An 18,074-nucleotide genomic window follows, 5' to 3' on the forward strand; every position below is an offset into this window, starting at 1 on the left:
ACCCACATAGACATTTCTTAAATATTTTTTTTTGTAATTTTAGCATTCAAAAATGGCTAGTTACACTGATAGGGTTTTAGATCTTTATTCTTTGGCTAAAGGAGCCTGCTCAAAGCCAGGAAAATACAAAGCAAGCTTTACTAACACTGGTACACCAACTGAATAATGCTTCATACACATAACATAACAAGAGTTTAATATTTATAAGATTATTTTTTTTTTGTATCAAAATCAGGAGGTATTAATGTTGAAGTCCAAAACTTGCCTGATACCAATACTACTTCCACCCTCTGCAAGCGGTTAGATAATATTATTGAGAACAGGGCATTCTCAGGTCAAAAAAAAATTCCACCTAAAAATTCATACAACTTTAGAATTTTAGAAATGTATGAAAATACAAAGCTAAGAACTGAAAATCTCATTTGGATGTCCTACGAGTTGTAAATTAACCTGAGTGCTCATGTGAATTGACAATTTGTTAGTGTACACTGTTTGAAAGTAATAAATAGCACCACAAAAAGCCTGAGTCAATTGTAACAAAAATATTGCTGCTGTTTTCTGATTGTAATGTGAAGCTGAAGCTGCAAAAAAGAAAGAAACAGAAATACACAGGTCTGTTGAATTAGTTGCATAGTATAACAAAGTATACAAATAAGACTATCCCTCAGTCACAAAAATAAAAATTAGACATCAGATTCAGAATTAAAAACAAAAAACAATACAATGCTTAGCCTAAAAATAAAAACCTTTATAACTTAAATTCCCATGGCAGATTTTGATTTTTTTTTTAGGGGGAGGATATACAAAGACCTCCTAACGCTACAGCGCTGTCATATGCTTTTAAGATACATACATTTAAAAAAAAATAATATAAAAATAGAAAAAACCAGGAGACAAAATTATAAAAAAAAAAGCCTTCGATTAGCCTTATGGGAATGTGGAATGTCTCAGAAAATACCAAGAATTTATGTAAATATTAATGCTACTCATATATTTGAATTTTATTTTGTGGCAGGAGAACAATGAACCATTTCCCATTGTTTTTTAACATCATAATCTCATTTTATAATCAAATTCACAAACTAGGCTGTTTAAACTGAGATGACAATACTAGATGTACAGGATGAGAGCTTATGTGCAATCAGTTGAAATGTAAATAAAAGTGCCCTATTGACAATAGCGCTCTCTCCTCTTGGCAATTCGAGCTATGAGAAAATGTTTAACTGAATAAGCAGAAAAAAATCCTCTGTATCCAGCAGCATATATAATATCTGTTTCGCAACCCCTTAAGGCACCTCCACATCAGAGACAAAAAGCAAGGACATGGGTTATTTTCACATAGTAGTAAATTGATTATGTCATAAACCTGAAACTACAGCCACCTTCAATGTGTAAATCCAGTCCATGTGAACGCAGTCCATTTCAATTTCCACAGAGACAGGTCAAATACACAAAACTTTACAAAGTCCCATCTCTTTATTATAGTCCTGAGTCAGCCACATACATTTGGGAACAATCACTGCTCTTCTCTCTTTATGGGTTACACATTTACTGTCATGAAATGAAGTACATTAGACCCATATAAAGCTCAGGAGGCAGTGACACCCTCCCATTCCACCAAGTACTGTACTTTGCCGTCGTTAGTGACACGGCGAGCGAGCACACGGTACTTCTCCCCACAGGCCAGGCGTCCTGCAGCTCCGAAGTAAGTGCTGATGGAACTCTTGAGCTGGTTGAGCTGGGTGTTGGGGTCCAGGCCCTGCATGATGTCCATGCCACTGTAGAGGCAGGAGGGGAGGGGGCTGGGCTCGGGAACGTTGTTGCTGGGTTGCAGCTCCGGGATGCAGGGTGGAGGAATCTCTGGATTTGGGGGCTGCAGTGCTCGTCGTGGACGTCCCCGGCGTCTCTTAGTCGGTGGCTGTGAGACGGTGGGCCATAAGCATCCGGTACGTGGTCCGCTCGGACTACCCAAACTAGAGATGAACAGGGTACACATATCATACAGAATAAAAGTTATAATCTGCTTTTGAAAAATTAAGCTGTATAAGTTCTGTATCTCTGATAGAGGTCAGCATAAATATTAAGTTTATCTGAACCTTGTCTGTAAAAGAAACCAGAGTTTTATTGTGCACAAAAAGAATAGTTAAAATTAAAACTTAGAAATAAATAAAATGTATGTATGTATGTATGTATGTATGTATGTATGTGTATATATTTATATATATATATATATAATATATATATATATATATATATATATATATATATATATAAAAACTCACAAAATTACTGTAATAAAGCCTTTTTTAAAAGTTAAAATAAGCATTTATTTATCAATTATATAAAGTATGTATAAAATGTATGAATTAAAACAAATAATTAATAAATTAATATACACTACCATTTAAAAGTTTGAGGTCAGTAAAATTTTGTTTTTGAAAGAAGTCTCTTCTGTTCACCAAGAATGCATTTGGTGGGGGGAAAAGAAGTAAAAACAGGAATATTGTAAATGAAATATTAAAAATTTACATTTCACTACTTCACTAATTGCTATTTTTAATTTTATTAAAAGTTTTCTATTTTAATATATTTCCTATCTGAATACATTTAAAAATGTAACATTACTGTCTTTTCACATGATCACTCAGACATTATAATATGCTGATTTCATTCTTAAGAATGTTTCTGAATGTTTAATTCCCTAATGTTTCTGAAAACAGTTCTTCTGCTTAATAAATTGTGATTTTTTTTGTCTTTTTTCTTTGATGAATATTAAGTTCAGAATAACAGCACTAATTTCAAATGGAAATATTTGTAACATGAAAGTCTTTACTGTCAGTTTTGATCAATTTAATGTGTCCATGATGAATAAAAGCATTAACATCTTTCTGGCCCTTTTTAAACTTCTAAATGGTATAATCACATACTGAGGATGAAAAATTGTCATGAAAATGAAATGAAAAATACATCACCTGGACTGCCTTGAGAGGGTGGTTGAGGTAGTTTCACTGTTGCTAGTGGCACCAACAGAATCAACATCTGAGGTACTTGATGAAGGCAAAGATTTTTCACTTTTAGCACTAAAACAATATAATGGGAAAAGGGTGGGATTTTTGTAATTCAACATAATTTCTAGAAAAAAATTTTGTGTTAATTTCTGTCTCACCTTTTTGAAGCCATCAGGTCCAGTGAGTTGTTGTCTACAGTTGGAAACTTACCATCATTCTGCATTAAAAAAAAGTAAAAAACTAAATGTTAATGTCCACATTAATTAAACTATGTTTGTAGAGGATAAACAAAACCATGAAACAAAACCAGCAAATAATGTAAAAATGAATCTCACTTCTTTACCTGTGCCAAAAGTTCACTTGATCTTCTCAGTTTGGCCAATGTCTCTAAGGAGTGTGTGTGATGCTTCCGCTTTCCTTTCTTCACTCCATTAGTGACAGTGCTAAAACAATTACAAAATAGTACAGCATAAGATATATTCACGACAGTGAAGCCAATGGAATTAAATAAGCAATGACTAACCTGGATGAATGAGGGGGTTTGGTGGCCTTCCTGCCTTTGATTTTGATCTCATGGGAGGCTTTTTCCGGTTCTCGGCCTGACAGGAGCTCAGAACTCTGGGGGGCTGGTGGGAAGCGAATTCGTAATCCAAACAGGTGTTTCTTCTTTTTTATCTCTTTCCCTGACATGAACCTAAAACCCACCAGGGTAAAAAAAAAAAAGAAGATGAAGTCATTCAAGCTTTACTGTATTAAGGTAAAATGCCCATGATGGGCATACAGATAAACTCACATGTTGAGGTTGCTGTTAAGTGCTTCCAGAATGCACTCATATCGTTCTGCTCTCGGGGTATCTGCAAGCTGAAGGTACAAAGCCATAAATGAAATGAAGGGACATTAACATTGCTTATCAACTAATGCAATTACAATGACTAGCCAGACAAATACCTCTCCAAGCTGAAGCCTGTCCCAGTTTTCATTGATGTAAGTCATCAGTTCGAGCTCTGAGTCAAAGTATTTCTTTTTATGAATTACACTCAGGTTATAGAGGCTCAGGTGTGCAACATCTTCCCTGTGAATGAAGACAACATGTGATGGAACAAAAAGTTCCTCTGTGAAACTATTTAAATAAAAAAGCCAATATCTTTAGTCATAATTACGTTACTGTTAAGGTGGATAACTGATATGTGGCGGATGTTAAATACTATATTGTCTTAAATTAAAATCGGTTAAATTTGGACAACACAACATTATAATGTACAGTAAGTAAAATGAATATTCATAATTTTTGTGTTTTGGCCAATAATCCAAATAACAGCTTATATTAAAATTCTATACTATTTACTAAATTCTATAAATAAGAAATAAGGCACTTAAGGCCAAATAAACAATAAACAACACAAAAAAAAAAATAAAAAAAAAAATTAAAAATAACATAATACAAAAAAAAAGGATATCAATATAAATAATACACTAAAAATAATTATGTAGGGGTGCACGATAAATATGGGCCGATAATTAATGCGCATCTCGTCAGTAAAGCCGGTTCTCTGGATTTGCGCAGCTTTTCAGTTAACAACGGCTCTGTGTAGTAACAGCTGCTCTATGTGAAATCACACACCTGATGGAATTTACTGCTGATTAGAGAACCAGCTTTAATGACTAGATGCGCATTAATTATTGGCAGATATTTATAGTGCACCCCTGGTGTTATTAAACAATTGGTGTTTTTAAAATAAATTTTAACTAAACATTAGATTAAATGACAAGCATTACAAGCTAATCCTAAATGGAAAACTCACCATCTCAGAGGCAAACGTTTGAGGTACTCTGGTCCACTATTACAAACAGAACAAATAAATAGATAGAACCTAAGAATAAAGAAGGTAAACGTTAATTATATGACAAAACTTCAACCACTGGCTTTTGTTTTAATCAAATGATTGGAGAGCAGTACTTCACCTGTCTCCAAAGAGCATGGGCTTCTGAAAACACTGGATGCAGGCTTCATGAAACCACTGTTTACACTTATTACACTGCAACATCTTCAGATACCAGCTGTGGAAGGAAAGAGTCATTACAGTTCCACTGGGGCCATTCTGTACCTATAATCATCTGCAACTTATGATCCATGCCCGGTCTTAGTGGGGTTTATCCTAAGAAGGACTATATTAACCAACAGTGTTTTCTGCAACAGTGTCTTTGCATTGCACTTACTCCCCAGGCCCTCCACAGTAGCAGTAACATTGCTGGATGTTGGTCTTGTGGCCCTGGTCCCACACTAAATCTTCAAGGGCGTATGGCAGAGACTGCTTCATTTCCTGTAGGGCTTTGGCATTTGGCCCTTTCTTCAGTGCACCGCCTCTCTATGATTTCAGAGATACAACCACAACAATTCATGATAGATAAACATGCCTGTAGTATGTATAGACGGTTTCAACGGCAACAACATAAACAAACGTTACTGCGCATGTGCGCTTTTGTGGCCCTAACTTAACTTCCGGTAGACTTCCACATAGAATCAATAACAACAGCTAAGTAGTCCCTCTAAAGTAGATTATTTTTGATAACAAGCAAAATATGTTTGCTGCATAAATCAGACTTATTGAAATTGCAAATTCATTCTCTGCCAGCAGGAGGTGCTTTAAAGCGGGAGAAACAGAGGTTTCCCCAGTAACTGCTGTAACTTACACAAAGCAGCGCTGAGCTCACAAACGCTGCTTTATCAGGCATATAACAAGCAAGATTAAATGAAAATGACATCAAAAATTTAATGGACTAATTAAAGATAGTCTTCCTTCAGAAATACAGTGATATAAAAACACCCGCGCCTCGTTTTGATTTTTAAACTCATGTTTGCTCAACGTGCTCAAGTATTTAACAAAGACGAAAAAAAGTATCCACTAAAACATTACGCAGAGTGCAACAGTTTTCAACACTGATAATAATAAGAAATGTTTCTTGAACATCAAAACTTCTGAAGAATCATGTGACATTGAAGACTGGAGTAATGGGTGCTAAAAATTCAGCTTTGCCATCACAGGAATAACTTAAAATAGAAAACGGTTATTTTAAATTGTAATGATACTTCTCAATTGTATTATTTTTATTGTATTTCCAAAATATACAGTCTTGGTGAGGCATGGGAATTTGTATTTTTTTTTCCATTTGTTTTTTCTTAATTACCCAGCAGTTGCAGCAAAACATTATTTTATATTTTGAATAAACTGGAATCGGCGAAAATCAGAATTGGTAGGTCACACTTGAAATCGGAATCGGCCAAGTAAATTGCAATCGGTGCATCTCTACTCTTCACATGATGAAAAGAGACACCTCTGGCTTTATGCACTTTAGATATATTCCTTCAATAGGAGTGAACGTATCATCAACAAACCTTGGTTGTTGTAGCAAACACACACTGTCTGCACAGCCATTTGTCATCAGAGGCAATGACACTGGAGTCAATTATGGGAGCGTGGCACAGCTGATGGTATCCTATGGAAGAGATATTGTCAGGGGTGAAATAGGGAACTCAATCCTTAATATTGTTAAGTGAAGTGACTCCGATTTACAAGTAGAATAGTTACAGTCTACCTTGTCCACATTTGTCACAGATAACTATTTCATTGGGGGGCTCGGAGCTTTCATTCTGGCATATAGAGCAGAGCATTTCCCCTCCACTGTCCCCTGAAAGAAGGAGCAAAGAAAATTAAGTGTGCAGATGTACATGTACATTTTATCCTTTACAGCTGGGAACAGTGGGTCTCATTCACTAATAATTGCATAGATTATTTCATATTTGTATGCACAGGAGAACTTTTCATTACAAAAATTCCACCTAATTCACAAGACATGTATACACAAATGAATTTGTTCAGAACCTCATTCTAATGTTTTGGAAATTTTGAGCATTCCAAATAAGCGACAGAGGTTAATAAGCATGCCAGAGGTTAGCCATTTGAATAAAACGTGCCCTAACCATCTCCATATAAGGGCTTTACGCACAACCTTTGGTCACTCTAGCACCCTCTAAAAAAAGCAACATCCTTGAGCAACTGCAAGTGTGCTTTCCTAAAAAGCAAGTTTAAACACAATAAACATTTTTTATACACATTCACATTACAGACCTCTCATTAGGCAGCTATACATACATGTATATCTGCTTTGTTATTTAGAAAAACCTTGATGCTCGAGCTATTATACACAGGTTTTCTTATTCTTTCATTTATTATGAAAAAAAAATTAAGACAAAATATACATTTTATCTTAACATGATGATAATGACACCCAGTGTGCTTTTTGCATGCATGGTCTTAGTTGTTTCTATATTTTTTATAGGTTTAGAATAATTTTTTGTACAAAGGTTTTAGGTGAATCATTATTTGTTTCTGAAAACATTCATATGCAACTTGTGCACATGCATACTTAGTGAATGAGACCCAGTGACTACATTTATGAGAGGTGGACAGGGCCTAAAGGTGACTAAAGGGGGTTGTTGTTCCAGAATATTTCTGAACAACTACTAATGGAAATTGTTCAAACCACACAAAAGATCACAAAAGGAGGAATGGTATGCCATAGTTGCCAGTCGAAACTGATGGTGAACACCACCGTGAAATACTTCACTGCAACTGCCACTTGAAACAAATAAGAACTGAAGATAAAACTATGAGAACATTTATTTTATGCCTAAGAATTAACGCCTTTGTTGAATTGTTACAAAGAGATACACCGACAGATGCCATAGGTACCTTCCCTATTCTTGTCTCCTGGCTCGATGTGGGACTTACGGTTTGTGTAAGCCTGGAGACTCTGAGGTCTGTCAACTGTCAGGGACAAATTAAGAGGTAACTCAGGCTGAATGAAGGAGATAGGGAAGAGAAACCAAAAGGCGGCAAACAGCAAAACCACAAGTCAGACAGCATGAAAGCAGCAGCATAATAGAAGAACTGACTAATCTTCTATTAAAATGACCAGAAGGAAAGTAGAAATATGTTATTTTATAGCAAAAGAGAACCAGTATTACAATCAGCCAGTGGACAGTGCACATGAATCAATGTCAGGATGTTCAAGATCTCATTAAAAACCCACCTCAGAGATGCCATCAAGTCACAACAGATTAGTAACCGGGCATCTGCATTTTTTTTAATCAGAAAGAATATAAAAGTTTGTATTTACCTGTCTGAATGTCCTTCCACAGAACCCAGGATTTAGACTGATCTTCAAAAATCACAAAGCAGCGATGCTTATGTTTATCTATCTGTGGAAAGCATAAATCAAAAGAAGTTCTGATTAATCTAGTTAAAGGCATTCTTTCTGGTTGTAGTATGATTATAGGGTGTATTAATGTCTGCCCACTACAAGGTAAATCACAACATTTACAATGCTTGATTTGCAAAAAAGTATTTGAACATTAGACAAAAAGAGAGAGGTAAAAGACTGTGTACCTGCAATCTTAAAAAGCACTGCTGATGACACTCAAATTAAAAACAACTGATGTAAAACTATTAATTTAAGATGTTTATTTTATATGTAGCAACAATGTTTATTATGTTTATTGCAAAATATGCATATGTACAAATATTTACTTTAAAAGAGCAGGGTGATTGATGATCAAGTCATTCAGGCTTCATGGGAGTGGGTGGGCGCTACAGAGCTCTTTCGTTGCAAGTTTTTGTTTGGTGAATCTCTTATTGGTGGGTTATTTTGCAGAATCATGGGTAATGTAGTTTTCTCTTGAAATTAAACTGTTAAACAATTATAAAAAAATTTGCAAGCTGGTGTCTTCAATAAAAGCATATACCATTGATGAACAACTACATAGCTCACAGTAAGTCTGTATTTAACAGTTTATCATTATTGTTTAAAATTTATTTCCCTAATATGTAGATATTAAATGGGATTTTTACTTCTAGAACCCATGTAACCCTCCTTAACACAGTAGAGTACATGATTCTCATCTGTCATATATTTTTGTATAATGACCACTAAACTGTATGAATGACTGTTGCCCCAGGCAGCCAATTGTTTTGATGTAGTACACAAAACAAAACATGATCTCCATTTATTTGTGTTTTATATTTTGAAATAATTATCGTCTGATTGTACAAGATCTCATACACACCTTGGAAATAGTTCCCAGATAAAAGAGGCCATCTGACCATCGGGCCAGGACGTCCTGCCCTTCTTCAAACTTGCTGGCGAGCAGCCCATCTTTCAGGGGAAATTGTGACAAGGGCACCGGTGACTTGTGTTGGTGATTTGGAGTTGACTTTTGATGGGCGGCCAGGTTATCTGTACTTGCTGAGTCTCTGTCAAATGAGCAAAACACCTCATGAAAAACACGACTGAACCACACTTTTGCTTACACTAACGCAAGAAAAGCACACTGAACATGCTCAAATAAACAAAAAGGCTGAAAATCTAGTCTCAAACTACCCTGGAGATGATTTTAGAGGTATTTCACGTGAAAAAGCAGAGTAGGATCTTTTATAGGAATGAGCGCACTTTGTATTGGCTGGTCAGTGAAGCGCCCAAACAGAATGACAGAGAAAGCAAAAAGCCTCTTTTGTTAGCAGCATAGCTGGAGAGAGCTAACAGGAGTTCTCATTCAAAACAATGTGACTTCAAAAAAAAAAAAAAAAAAAAAAAAAAAAGGCTCCCGTTCAAAAGCTTAAAGAGTTTGTTTCATTGGAATCAGAAAACGTATCCTTGAACCCAGTAATTTTAACCTGCTTCTAAGTGAGCGATGAAAACCCCCCACACACCCCCTTGTTTTATTGTAACAGACTGAATCCTATCTGGATCTGTCTTACCTCATTCGGCCACTTTCCCGGGTTACAATGCCTCACAAATACAAAGAACTACACCCTAAACGTCCGCAGGCACTCCGCTGTAAATCGAGATGGTGCTGATTTTGAGAGAAGAATCTAACGTATTAAGTGTTTTACACCACGGTAAACGGCAGGTTTGGCTTACTCGCTCTCGCCATTTTGGTTTCCCGCTGAGCAGCGAGTGCATTGTGGGACGCGCTCGCGCTCCGCACGGACTCACTTTCCCTCACAAATTTGAAAAAGCGTTAGTGGGAGGATGTTTGCCTCACTCACACCGTCACATAACTGCGCTTCGTTGTCTCATTACACTTCCGCGTCGCTATTTTGACTTTATATTGACATTTAGGTGATCAGAATGTTTTATTTTTGGTCAATGACAAATAAGGATGTCCGCGAATATAAAAAAGGCATCTTTTAAAAATATAATTTAAAACACATGTGACCTTTATATTAATATTAGTTTCATGCAGTTAAAAAAAAAAACTTTATTTAAAAGCTTTATTGTAATAAATTTACATCAAATAGATGTAAATGTAAAGTGGGGTGACCATCAAGCCAAAAGTACTAAAATAGTACTTTTATAGTGAATATAGTGAAATGTAACCATTATTTTACATTTCTTAAAATATTTCATAAATATATTTTACAAAGTAATGATTCATGATTGAACTATTTGATATTTAAAAATCTTATATAGCCTAATTAGCTATAACTGCAGCTATTCCAATATTCCCGCTGAAAAAAAAAAAACAATAGAAAGATCCACAAAAAAAATCTAATTTAGCATTTAGCAGACACTTTTATACAAAGTGACAAAACAGGACAAATGAGGACAAAGGAATTTATTATTTATTATATAATAAATAAAAAGAAAACAGAATAGAAAAAGAATAGAGCAAGCTAGCATTAAAGGCATTTTTTGCTTTTGTTAATTATATAATAAATAATAAATAAAAAGAAAATAGATAGAATACAAAAAGAATAGAGAACCTATTAGTTTTTTTATGAAAACAAGCAGTTAGTAAATTAATAGAGTGCAAGTCTAAAAGGAGCAAGTTTTTATAAGAATAGTATTAGAATAGCGAGTTCTAGAGTTAGAGAGTCAAATACAGATGGAAGAGATGTATTTTTAGCCGATTGTTAAAGATGGCTAAGGACTCAGCTGCTCGGATTGAGTTGGGCAGGTCATTCCACCAGGATGGAACATTTAATTTAAAATTCTGTGAAAGTGATATTGTGCCTCTTTGGGGTGGCGCAATAAAGGGATGTTCACTTGCAGAACACAAGCTTCTAGAGGGCACATAAATCTGAATTAATGGATTTAGGTAAAGGAATGCAGAGCCAGTGGTGGTTTTTTAGGCAAACGTTGAATTTTACATGAGCAGCTATTGGTAGCAAATTGAAAAACAGGTGTGACGTGCATTCTTTTTGGCTCATTAAAAATTAATATTGCTGCTGCATTCTGGATTATTTGTAAAGGTTTGATAGAACTGGCTGGAAGACCTGCCAAGAGAGCATTGCAATAGTCCAGCCTGGATAGAACAAAAGCTTGAACAAGGAGTTGTGAAACATGGTCTGAAAGGGCCTGATCTTCTTGATGTTGAATAAAGCAATTCTGCAGGACCGGGCAGTTTTAGCAGAGAAAGTCAATTGATCATCAATCACAACTCCAAGGTTTCTGGCTGTTTTTGAAGGAGTTATGGGTGATGTGCCTAACTGGATGGTGAAATTGTGATGAAACAATGGGTTTGCTGGAACCACAAGCAGTTCTGTCTTGGCAAGGTTGAGTTGAAGGTGATGTTCCTTCATCCAGCAAGAAATGTCTGGTAGACATGCTGAGATGCGAGCAGCTATCGATGGATCATCAGGATGGAATGAGAGGTAGAGTTGAGTGTCATCAGCATAGCAGTGATATGAAAAGCCATGTTTCTGAATGACAGAGCCTAGTGATGGCATGTAGAAAGAGAAGAGAAGTGGTCCAAAAACAGAGCCCTGAGGCACCCCAGTTGACTTGGACACCTCACCTCTCCAAGATACCTTGAAGGACCTAATCAGAGAGTTAAGATTCAAACCACTGGAGTGCAGTTCCTGAGATGCTCTTTGCCAATAGGGTTGACAAGAGGATCTGGTGGTTAACCATGCCAAAAGCAGCAGACAGATCCAGCAAGATAAGTACTGAATATCTGGAATCTGCAATTGAGACAATTGAGAACAAGGCAGTCTCAGTTGAATGTCCAGTTCTGAAACCAGACTGGTTGCTGTCGAGGAGGTTGTTCTGTGTGAGAAAGGCAGAGACTTTGTTGAACACAGCTTGTTCAAGTGTTTTTGCAATGGAAGGAAGAAGGGAAACCGGTCTGTTGTTCTTTAAAAGAGATATGATAATGGTGAGTTTCTTAAGTAGTGGGGTTATACAAGCCTGTCTAAATGCTGAAGGAAAATACCTATGGTGAATGGATGTGTTAATGATGTGAGTGAGTGCAAGTACAACTGAAGGAGAAATGGCTCGAAGGAGATGAGATGGAATAGGATAAAGCAGATGCAGTAGGATGTTTTGAGACTTCTGCCTCAGTTAGTGAAGAGAAGGATGTGAACGAATGCGTGTTTGTTGGTAAGATGTGCTTGACAGGTTGTGGTGTGGAAAATTGTGCACTGATTGATTTTAATTTTATTAATGAAGTACGTGGCAAAATCGTTAGCTGTTAGAGTTGAGGAAGGTAAGGGAGGGGGAGGACAAAGGAGGGAGGAAAATGTTTTAAAGAGCATGCGAGAGTTAGATGAATTGTTAATTTTATTATGATAGCATGTCCTTTTAGCAGAACAGACTTTAGCAGAGAAGGAAGAGAGGAGTGACTGATATACATAAAGGTCAGTAGGATTTTTTTGATTTGCGCCACACCCTTTCACCAGCCCTGAGCTTAGAATGAAGCTTGCGGGGAACATCAGATAGCCAAGGGGCAGAAGGGGTGGTAGGGGCTGGCCTGGAAGACAGGGACAGACGGTTTCTAAACAAGACGTAAGAGTGGAGCAGAAAGAATCTGCACTGTTAGCATCAAGAGATGCTAACTGTTTAGGGGGAGGACGCGAAGATGAAACCATAGCAGATAGCCAGGAGGGTGAGAGTGAGCGTAGGTTACGACGAAAGATGACATGTGGAGGGGTATGTGTTGTGTCAGGAACCATGTTGAGGTTAAAAGTGAGGAGGAAGTGATCCGAGGTGTGCAGTGGAGTAACCAGTACCAGTACACAAAATGTAGCAGTGTCATCTGGTTTGATCTACGTCTTTGTCAGGGCCATAATGTTTAGTCTTGAATGACTAGAAATAGATGTAATGAAATCCACTACAAATAACATTACAAAGCATCAACTTTTAACCATTAAAACCATCAAAAAATGTTTTTTTGTAATATGTTTTGGGACACATTCCATTAGAATTTATTGGTTTTAACAAGCCACCAATGGAAGGTGACCAGTTACCAGTAGAGACCCACAGGGTCCATTACAGTTTCCATTAAAACACAATTATACCAATACAATTAAACCAATACAATTCCCACTGTTACCAGTAAAATCACTGCAAATTTTGTGATGGTGTCTATTGTTTTTTTGTTTTGTTTTTTCAGCAGGGATAACTCATTGTAACAAACATTGTAACAACGTTTTTGTTAGCATTTGTTGTAATATCGGCCAAAAGGCAACATTCAATATAACATGAATGTAAAGCCCTGTGTCTTTAAGGGGTCCTATTATGCTCTTTTACAAGGTCTTGACTTTGTTTTGGGGGTGTACTAGAACAGGCTCTCATACTAGGTTGTTTGAATCAGACTTTGAGCTTTGTAACTTTGCAGATATTTGTTTATGCTCAAACAGCAACATTACAGACTAACTAAAGTTGAAAAAGTGAAAAAACATAATATTTTAAATTTTCAAATGGATAACATGCAGTATAACACAAGGCCACCAGCTTTTCCTGAAAAACATGTATGGCAAACAGATGACAATCTGCTTACTTTCCAAGGTATTACAATATTGCAATTTTGTTTTAGACCTTTAGACTGAACTCATGTGTTTTGCCAAGCTGGATGTATCATTATGTACCTCTAAGTTGGCCTCACCAATAAAGCCGAGCCTCACATGCCAGGAATACAAATGGTGCATTGTACTAGCCATCATGCTAGCCTTTGATGAAAGTTACCAAAGTAGTCTTTACATTGGGCAGCACTGATGTTCTTTTAAAAGCAGATAATTTAGAAGGCTAGTTTAAATAAGTTATTAAAAAAAGTGTGTTAAATATGTCTTTATTTTTCAATGTAAAAATTATTTGATCATTTTGAAAAATTATTTTAACTATATTATAAAACATCAGTTAAGTAAACAGTTTTATAGATGTGTATTAACTTGTTGATCTAATAGGCCTAAGTGATTTGTTAATCTAAATTTTATGTTTGAATTATTATACTGATTACTTATTCCTTTATTTTTAAGTGTCACTAGTCCTCTGTATATTAAGGCCCATTTGAATGGAACTAGACTTTGCCCTTTCAAATGCAGCATTGATTAAGCCTTGAGAAAGATTTATTTAAAGATCTTTGTCCAAAGGTGGCTCATGGCACAATGCACAATCAGTATGTTCCTTTAAATATTATAGCCTTTATTTCAGTGCCATTCTAGTATCATTGAGATACTATTATAATTTTTATTCATATTTTAAAGTAGTTTTTATTTTATATTTTACATTTTTATTGTAATTTTAGTAAGGCCTACATTTTTAGTAATTTCGTTGTGTGTTTTTGTAATTTGTATGACTTTATGTAGGTTATTTTAGTACACAAATAAACTCTTGTAAAAAATTGTTGCCTTGACAACTTGCTTAAATAAAGTATGTTTTTAAATATTTTATTTAACATGTATTTTATTTCAAGTAACAAACATGTATTTTTGTGGTTTCAGAGTTAACTGTATCAATAACCCTGATATACAAGCTTGAATTAATCTTGCATAATAAAACACATCAGTTCAAAACACTTTCAAGATAACTTTTTACACTCGCCACTGGATAAAAATGGAATTTAAACAGCATAAAAAATGCTTACAAAAAAGGCTTCATAAAATCAAGGTTTAGGTTTCTTTTAAGAATATAACTTTTAGTCTGTACAGTACTAATATATAGACAAAATAGACATTAAATGTGCATGTTTATGTGAAATGAAGTGAAAGTAAAGTGAAGTGAGTGAGTGATGTGCTGCAACTTGCATATTTAGGATTTTAATGAATAGGTGTTCGTATTAGCAATCATACCTCAAAAAAAAAAAAAGAGATAAAAAATGCATTATATGTATGGTGTTCAATAGAGGGCGCCAGTAAACATGACGCACAGCTCGCTCAAGAGAAAAAGCACAACATTAGGTCGGCAGAAATTGTGTACGCCTGCGCCCTTGACAGGCTGCTGTCTCGCTATTTTAAAACAGCTGCACTTGAAAGTGTTAGCCGCTGGATGTCAACCAAGACGATTCGAATAACATGAATTCTTAATATATAAATTCACACAGTAGCCTTCGTGGAGTCTAATTATATGTGAGGATATTGGCTGGCCGAGAGCACCGTACACGTCATGTGTAGCGCGAGCCAAATCACTTGAAGTTCGCTGGACATTATTTCATTTTCTTATTCGGCATACGGAGACTCTGCTCTAGATAGCTCACAGTTTTTGAGATGATCGATTTCTGCAATGGCGAGGGGTCTGTTTTCACGGGCCTGGCTGTCAAAGACTTACCACTTTCAGGTAAAAATCCCTTTGCACATTATTGTTATGACGAATTACCTTCTACCTCCCAGCGAATGCCTGGTGAGAATTCATTTTTCGCAGCAGTGTGGTTGACCTTTAAGACTGAGATGATTTTTCTTATCTTCAATCTACATGTTTTGTTTTTAACGAGTTAAAAACGTGGTGCAGCTGCTTCTATAATCTGTTTGGAATCTATTAACGTTAGTTCTTGTAACCGTAATCACAGTATGTCGCTTTTGCACGCGCGACCACAATAGTATGGGTTTCAAAATATGTTTTTGACGTCAGAGACATATGGTCAGGGAATTTATCTTATTTATGGAAATAATTCCTCCATTTACCCTTGAGAAGACTGAGTTGTCATGGGCTGCTCTGCTGTAAGATTAACCCCCTTCACTGGATGCAGTTAAACTGGGTCTGTGGTGCCATGGCAGCCTGCACAACTCAACAACAGGACTAAGGAGCTTAAACAGAAGCCAGGTTTAGAGCAGACATTTGAAATGTTTTTTTTTTTTTTGTATGTAAAAGGTTGAATTATTGTTTATGATTGATATGTAAACTTGAGCCATGCATATGAACATTTAAAATGGCAAACTAAATATGAAAGCCATTTGTTCACATAACCAAATGGCTTTAAATATGGAATTCAGTAACACTTTATTTTAAGGTGTCCTTGTTACACATATTACATGTATTAACTAGCCTATTATAAAAAACAAATAATTGAGCATAATTACATGCAAGTAACCCTAAACCAAACCGTAATCTTAAACCTAACCATAAGTACATGTAGTACAAGTAGTTTATTAATATTACTCAGTACTTAAATATATAATTACACTGTAACAAGGACACCTTAAAATAAAGTGTAACCCAGAATTCCTACAATGACAGATGAAAAGATCATGTTATGTGAAAAATATAGTAAAACTGACCCATATATAAATTTACATGAAATATTAACCACCGAGGTTGATAGGGTTATTAATCACAATATAATTAAGATAATTAAGAATGTGAGTCCAGATCTAGAACCTCTTTACTCAAAAGCTGATAAGTGAGCATTTGTTTGGAATTTGAGATATTATGAAATGTGCTCTATCCAGTTCCTGTTTTTTAACAGGCAGGTTTTTTTTTTCATACCATTGTGCACACCTTTTCTTTGTGTCAATGCACAATTAATATATATTTTTGTCTTGGCTATCTTATCTTTAATCTCTGTTCTTTGCAGATTTTGGGTTTCATATTAATCCTTTTCGAAAGGGACAACTAGTATTCAGAACTTAGCATTTTAACATTTTCGGAAATTCAAGGGAAAAATGTCACCAAACATGCAAATTTTTAATGTAACTCACTTGAACAAACCCAAAACTTCAGTCTGCTATGGGGCTATATAATGTAATATGTAGGGACCGTCTTATTATGTCAAATGTATTTTAGCAGTGTTCATTGTGTTATGTATTATGATTGTGCAATATATGTAGAGGTAGATTTGATTTCAGATCAACAGCCATAATTTGTTCACAGTTTATTTTAATTAAAGTCAGAAAAAAATATAAAAAAATATATATATATTGTAACATATTTTGACAATGTATTTTACAACTACTATGTTTACAACAGTACTAGTTATGTGAGCTAAGAAAGTAAATAGGGTTCATTTTAATTTCATGTTGACTTTAATTGAAACTGGATTCGTTCAACAAATGGATGACATACATGTTTTTCTATTATTAGAAAAGAATAGCCTCATAAAATAAAAATGCAGCTGAAAATTAATTCCATAAATTAAACAGTTTCCCTATTAAAATGTTTATTTCTGACAGTGCTTACAAGAATAATGAATGTTGTACTGCACATGAACTGAAGCGAAATGACGTGAAATGGAGTTTCTCGTGACACTTGGCAACCACACTTTACCGCTGTACTAAAATTGAGAAAATGAAGGTGTGTGTGGTCGAGCAAATCACATCAGACGGAATCAGCCACATGATGAATTGACTTGAGCTCAGTGCTGACAGTGCCAGAGCTGGTGCTTCCATGCGGGAACGCTGACTCTAGTCTGGAAAGCTGTTTCAGCAGAATGGTTCATGAAGTAAGATCAGGGAGCATGTGGCATAGATTAATCATGGGGTTGATAGACCGTTGATATTTGGACTTTGAAAATGTCTCTTTTCTTTCAGTTGGTTACAATTTTACTTCTGTAAATGTAACATGTTTTTGAGCAAAACAGGATATATAAAAAAAAAAAGTATGGCAGAACTTGATTTTATCCAATGATGATTGATTAAATGCTGTTTATTACGAGAATAAAACAAAGTCTGAATTGCAGTTGAATATGGAGGATGAGTTTTAACATTGGCAGCAGGTCAGATTAACCCTTAAAAGCATTTCAGCATATCCCAACATTTATGGTAACAATTGACAACTCAAGTGTGACGAGTGGGTCGG

The 18,074-nt window shown here is 35.6% G+C and overlaps 2 protein-coding genes across 7 annotated transcripts in view; one reads left to right on the forward strand and one right to left on the reverse strand.

Annotated features, from left to right (window-relative positions):
- Positions 1-69: 69 nt before the first annotated feature.
- mtf2 (metal response element binding transcription factor 2) lies at positions 70-10,162 on the reverse strand. 6 transcript variants are annotated; one of them, XM_042719245.1, is made up of 17 exons: positions 9,824-10,162; positions 9,133-9,319; positions 8,187-8,268; positions 7,760-7,834; positions 6,603-6,695; positions 6,403-6,503; positions 5,226-5,374; positions 4,971-5,066; positions 4,811-4,879; positions 3,957-4,080; positions 3,802-3,869; positions 3,532-3,702; positions 3,352-3,451; positions 3,167-3,225; positions 2,973-3,047; positions 2,402-2,451; positions 70-1,973 (listed from the first exon to the last, which is right to left on the reverse strand). In XM_042719245.1, the coding sequence occupies exons 1-17, from the start codon at positions 9,826-9,828 to the stop codon at positions 1,555-1,557; spliced, it is 1,923 nt and encodes a 640-aa protein (XP_042575179.1). In that variant the 5' UTR covers positions 9,829-10,162; the 3' UTR covers positions 70-1,554. The 6 variants fall into 6 exon arrangements, with proteins under 6 accessions (XP_042575179.1, XP_042575178.1, XP_042575182.1 ...); XM_042719244.1 differs by having other exon boundaries at positions 2,973-3,080; positions 9,824-10,159; XM_042719248.1 differs by lacking the exon at positions 2,402-2,451 and having other exon boundaries at positions 9,824-10,159.
- Positions 10,163-15,200: 5,038 nt separating this feature from the next.
- dipk1aa (divergent protein kinase domain 1Aa) overlaps positions 15,201-18,074 on the forward strand; it is a 32,761-nt gene continuing 29,887 nt past the window's right edge. The window contains exon 1 of the mRNA XM_019113217.2: positions 15,201-15,620. Coding sequence (XP_018968762.2) covers positions 15,567-15,620 — 54 coding nt within the window. The 5' untranslated portion in view covers positions 15,201-15,566. The remainder of the gene's footprint in view (positions 15,621-18,074) is intronic.

The sequence above is a fragment of the Cyprinus carpio genome, chromosome B2 (assembly GCF_018340385.1).
Source record: "Cyprinus carpio isolate SPL01 chromosome B2, ASM1834038v1, whole genome shotgun sequence".
In the NCBI taxonomy this organism is placed as follows: Eukaryota; Metazoa; Chordata; class Actinopteri; order Cypriniformes; family Cyprinidae; genus Cyprinus; species Cyprinus carpio.

What these genes read in the sequence shown, in the direction of transcription:
- mtf2 (XM_042719244.1), bottom strand. An exon ending in AGGAGACAAGAATAGGGAAG is followed by an intron (nt 6,696 to 7,759) that starts GTACCTATGGCA and finishes TCCTTCTTTCAG; the next exon opens with GGGACAGTGGAGGGGAAATG. An exon ending in AAACCCCCTCATTCATCCAG is followed by an intron (nt 3,452 to 3,531) that starts GTTAGTCATTGC and finishes TAATTGTTTTAG; the next exon opens with CACTGTCACTAATGGAGTGA.